At 39.3% G+C, this 4,376-nt stretch overlaps 1 protein-coding gene across 1 annotated transcript in view; it reads right to left on the bottom strand.

Moving 5' to 3' along the window:
• The window catches only part of LOC106334401, a 12,123-nt gene that overhangs the window by 975 nt on the left and 6,772 nt on the right, over positions 1-4,376 (bottom strand). The window contains exons 2-3 of the mRNA XM_013772686.1: positions 797-1,074; positions 97-566 (exon numbers count right to left, since the gene is read on the bottom strand). Of these exons, the coding sequence (XP_013628140.1) occupies positions 97-566; positions 797-1,074 (748 nt within the window). The remainder of the gene's footprint in view (positions 1-96; positions 567-796; positions 1,075-4,376) is intronic.

Genomic DNA, 4,376 nt, shown 5'->3' with positions numbered 1-4,376 from the left:
ACCCCCCCCCCCCCCGGTTTCTTTCGCAAAGCATGAAACATTTCCAGTGCTATCATGATATTATCTGTGATCTGTCTTCCAGCAACAAAGGCTGACTGGGTCTCAGATATCCTCTGTGGCATAACCTTCTTCAATCTTTGGCATAAGACCTTCGATATTATCTTATAGCTGACATTGCAAAGATTAATAGGACTAAACTTTGTCATTTCATTCGGCTTTGTTGTCTTGGGGATCAAACAGATATTCGTATCATTCAGACCCTGTGCCATTGTCCCTTCAAAGAGAAACTGATTAACCATACGAGTTAAGTCCTCTTTGACAATATTCCAAAACTTCTGGTAGAAGAGGGCTGTCACTCCATCTGGTCCTGGGGCTTTCTCTGGATGCATAGCAAACAGAGCTAATTTGACCTCCCACTCAGTTACTGGGGCTGTAAGTGTATCGTTTACATCCCCAGTAATCGTTGGCGATACCTCTGCAAGCGCTTCAGCTATATCCTCTGGGTTAGAAGACTCAAATATTTGCCTAAAATAGCTAGTAGCAATGGCTACTAGTCCCTCTTCATCCTCCACCACATTCCATTTCCATCAATGAGTTGAGTTATCCTATTACGTGCTCTCCTTTGCTTTACTAGTGCATGATAGTATTTTGAGTTCCTGTCGCCTTCCCTTAACCGTAGGACCCTACTTTTCTATCTCCAAAACAACTCCTCTACCTTAAGAGCAGTAGATAGTTCCTTTAGAGCTTACGATATCTCCTCAGAAGTAGCATCATCATCCGCATAAAGGCCCTCTACCTTCTCCTTAAGCTCGTCCACTAACTTTTCTGAGTTCACATTGTTTTGCCTCCTCCATTGGCTCAAAGCTTTCCGACAGCTAGCAATATGTTCCATTATATTTGCTCCAAGAGGGAGATCCTCAAACTTCCATCCTTCCAGAATAACTTGCTTCAGCTCTTCATTGTCCAACCAACGCTTGTCAAATTTAAACTTCTTTTTCCTCCTTACTGGTTTCATGAGAACATGTGCTAGGACCGGACGATGATCCGAACCCCAGAGCCTGAGATACTTGACAGCTGAATGAGGGAAATTTTCATGTCAATCCTCATTTCCCACAGCTCTATTTAATCTGCATCTAATAGTTGCCCCTTTAACATTACTATATGGATGATATATATAACATGTATTTTAATAGTATTGATTATTACAAATGATAACAAAAATACAATTTACTTTTTATATGACTAATCAGATAGTTTATTCAATTTTATATACTATTATAAAGTATATGAGAAATTTAATCAATTTTTTTAAAAAATACTATAAATTTTTTCTTGGTTTTTAGCAAGTTAACCAGTGTCGGTTCACTGGTTAATAGTAGTTTTTGGGTTAATTAGTTTTTTAATTAATAAATTTTTACTAAATTCAAATTTTTTTGAAACATATTGATAGAATGTTACATGAAGAACATGAGCTATTCTGGATTATATACAGCCATCGGGTTTACCGGTCAGGTCTGAATCAGATTTGAAAGCCATTGCTTATATATTAATTTTTCTATAAACCACATATGTACCCTACTAAAAGGAGTTATCCTTTGTTTCTCCACGTGTGAAACTTCTGGCAAAGGTGGCAGTGAAACAAGGGGAGAAGGCCAAGAGAGGTCCTCCTAAGGCAAAGAATTCAGCAGCCTAAGGGGTCTTGCAGCTTTCTTTATTTCTGTTTTGAATAATGTTGGATTCATATATGAAATCCTTTAGAATTGAGTCTTGTCCTAGTGGCTTATTTTATCTGTCGTTTAGTTTTTCTGGGTTTGACTATCAGAGCTATGATGAGTTCTTGATGGATTGCAATTGGTTTGAAGGTCTTAATAAAAGTTATTGTCTTTGGTGTCAGTATGACTATGGTTTGGAATTGGATTATGGTTCCGTGCTGATTTTGTTCCCGATTCGTAGACGTTCCATTTTTCTTCTCTTTTCTCCAGCCAGGGTTTTCAATGAGGTTTTATATGTAGACATGTATCAGATGGTAATAATACTGTCTCTCCATATCAGGATGATGTGTTTATTGAGGTCCTGCTTTAGACTGACGAGTTACAGCTTGCTCCGGTACCCACATGGTGCCTATTTGTTGGGAATTTATTTTATTTCTTGGAATCTTGTGACATGAGCGTCTTCAGCTTTTGGAATTATTTTGGTGGAAAGAACTAGGTTAAGGTTATTACGGGTTTGGTATACCCTTTTCGAATTTTAAAAGTTTGGCAATGGAGATCTAAGAAACGTTTGTACTATGGTAATGAAATTATTTGGTGTGGTTATCGGTTATTTGGTTTGGTGTGGTATATTCCTAGTGTTTTTTCTTGTGTTTCTTTTGGGGTTTGGAATTTATTTAAATGGTCTCGATGTCCCAATAATCAGATGGTTTTTTGGATACGGCATGCTACGAAGTTTAGACGGCCATGGAGATCTTCGAAACGTTGTTACGTCAGTTGAAAGATCTGGCTTGGTTATATGATTATACGGCTTGTTCCGAAGGGCTTATATGCTACGGATAACTATGAATTTGAGGTCCCTATGGTTTTTCAAGTCTTGCACACGGTGTGTGTACCAACTTTTGTCTGCATACATATGGTTTCTCTTTTTTATAATAGTGGTGATCGGTTACAGTACGACTCTATCCTTCAAGATATGAGTTACCCTGAACAGTTTTTTTAGTGTGAGATATGAAAATTTTGAGTTGGAACTGCCAGGGATTAGGTAGTAGTTGGACTTTCAGTTATCTAAGAGAAATTTGGTCCAAACATAAACCAGTTTTTCTTTTTTCTCTCAGAAACAAAGCAACAATTTGATTATGTTCAATCGGTTCAGTTTCATTTCGGTTATAGTCATCTTCATACGGTAGATCCTAGAGGCAGAAGTGGTGGTCTAGCTCTCTTTTACGATTCTTCCTATAAGGTTAACATTATTTCATCAAGCAATCGAATTATTGATGTGGAGACAGAGTATGAAGGGAAACGGATTTTTATATCTTTTATATATGGGGAACCTAACCAAACTCTCCGGGACCACTAACCAAACTCTCCGGGACCACGTCTGGGAGAGAGTAACATGAGTCGGCATCGCTCGCGATGAACCATGGTTTATTATTGGTGATCTTAACGAGATTACGGGAAATCATGAGAAACAAGGTGGTGTTCTGTGTCATGCAGATACCTTTTTGTCCTTTAATAATATGATTGAAAATTGTGGTTTGCTAGAATTTCCAAGTTTAGGTAATACTTTGTCATGGAGTGGGAGGAGGAATAAGAAAGTAGTAAAATGCCGGTTAGATCGGGCACTTGGGAATACTGAGTGGCATAATTTGTTCCCATGCTCCCATGTAGAATATCTAGGGATGATTGGTTCAGATCACAGACCTATTGTGGCCTCTATTGATAACAAAGTACTTAAATTTCGTCAGCAATTTCGGTTTGATAAGCGATGGATAGGGGAAGATGGGCTTATGGAATCCATCACGAGAGGTTGGAACTCGAGGAGTGGACGGGGGGAAGTAGGGGTCGTTGACAAGATTCATAATTGTAGACATGAGATTTCGGTTTGGAGAAAGGCGAATCCGCCATATGGAAAGGAGAAAATAAATACACTACAAAAGGCACTGAAGGAAATTCAAAATGATTTCTCAAAGACAAATGATGAGGTTTTGGAGGTCTCTCGGAAATTACAGGAAGCATACCGGGACGAGGAACAATATTGGGAACAAAAGAGTAGGACGAAATGGCATACTTGCGGTGATCGGAACACAAAATTTTACCATGCCCTCACTAAACAAAGGCGGATTTAGAACAGAATTATTGGTCTATATAATGAAGAAGGTAACTGGGTTAATTCGGAATCTAAGGTAGAGGAGGTAGCAGTTAAGTATTTTACAGATTTGTTTCATACGTTTTCTCATGAAGAGTTTGATAGTTTCTTGGAGGAAGTTCCGAACTCGATAACGGAAGTTCAAAATCAAAAACTAATGGCTAAGGCCACGGAGGAAGAGGTGAAAACATCACTTTTTATGATGCACCCGGAGAAAGCCCCTGGTCCGGATGGAATGACTGCACTTTTTTATCAACAGTCGTGGTCAATCATTAAAAAAGATTCGGTGGATATGGTTAATAGTTTCCTACTCGGAACTCCACATCATCCGGGATATGGTAGAACGATCGCATGGTCGCGAGAAACTCGTCAGTACTCCTGCTCGGATCCTCTTTCTCGACCCCACGATGGATCAGAACCGGGAACGACTTCTCTTTGGGAGGAGTCATCGAACCATAATGAGCAACCCACCATGCCTCGTTCTCGGCGAGATGTACCGAGTGAGGCACGAACTCCAT

This window comes from Brassica oleracea, chromosome C1 (genome assembly GCF_000695525.1).
Source record: "Brassica oleracea var. oleracea cultivar TO1000 chromosome C1, BOL, whole genome shotgun sequence".
Taxonomy (NCBI): Eukaryota; Viridiplantae; Streptophyta; class Magnoliopsida; order Brassicales; family Brassicaceae; genus Brassica; species Brassica oleracea.
The sequence above is the reverse complement of the archived record's forward strand: the minus strand, read 5'-3'. Positions and strand labels throughout refer to the sequence as shown.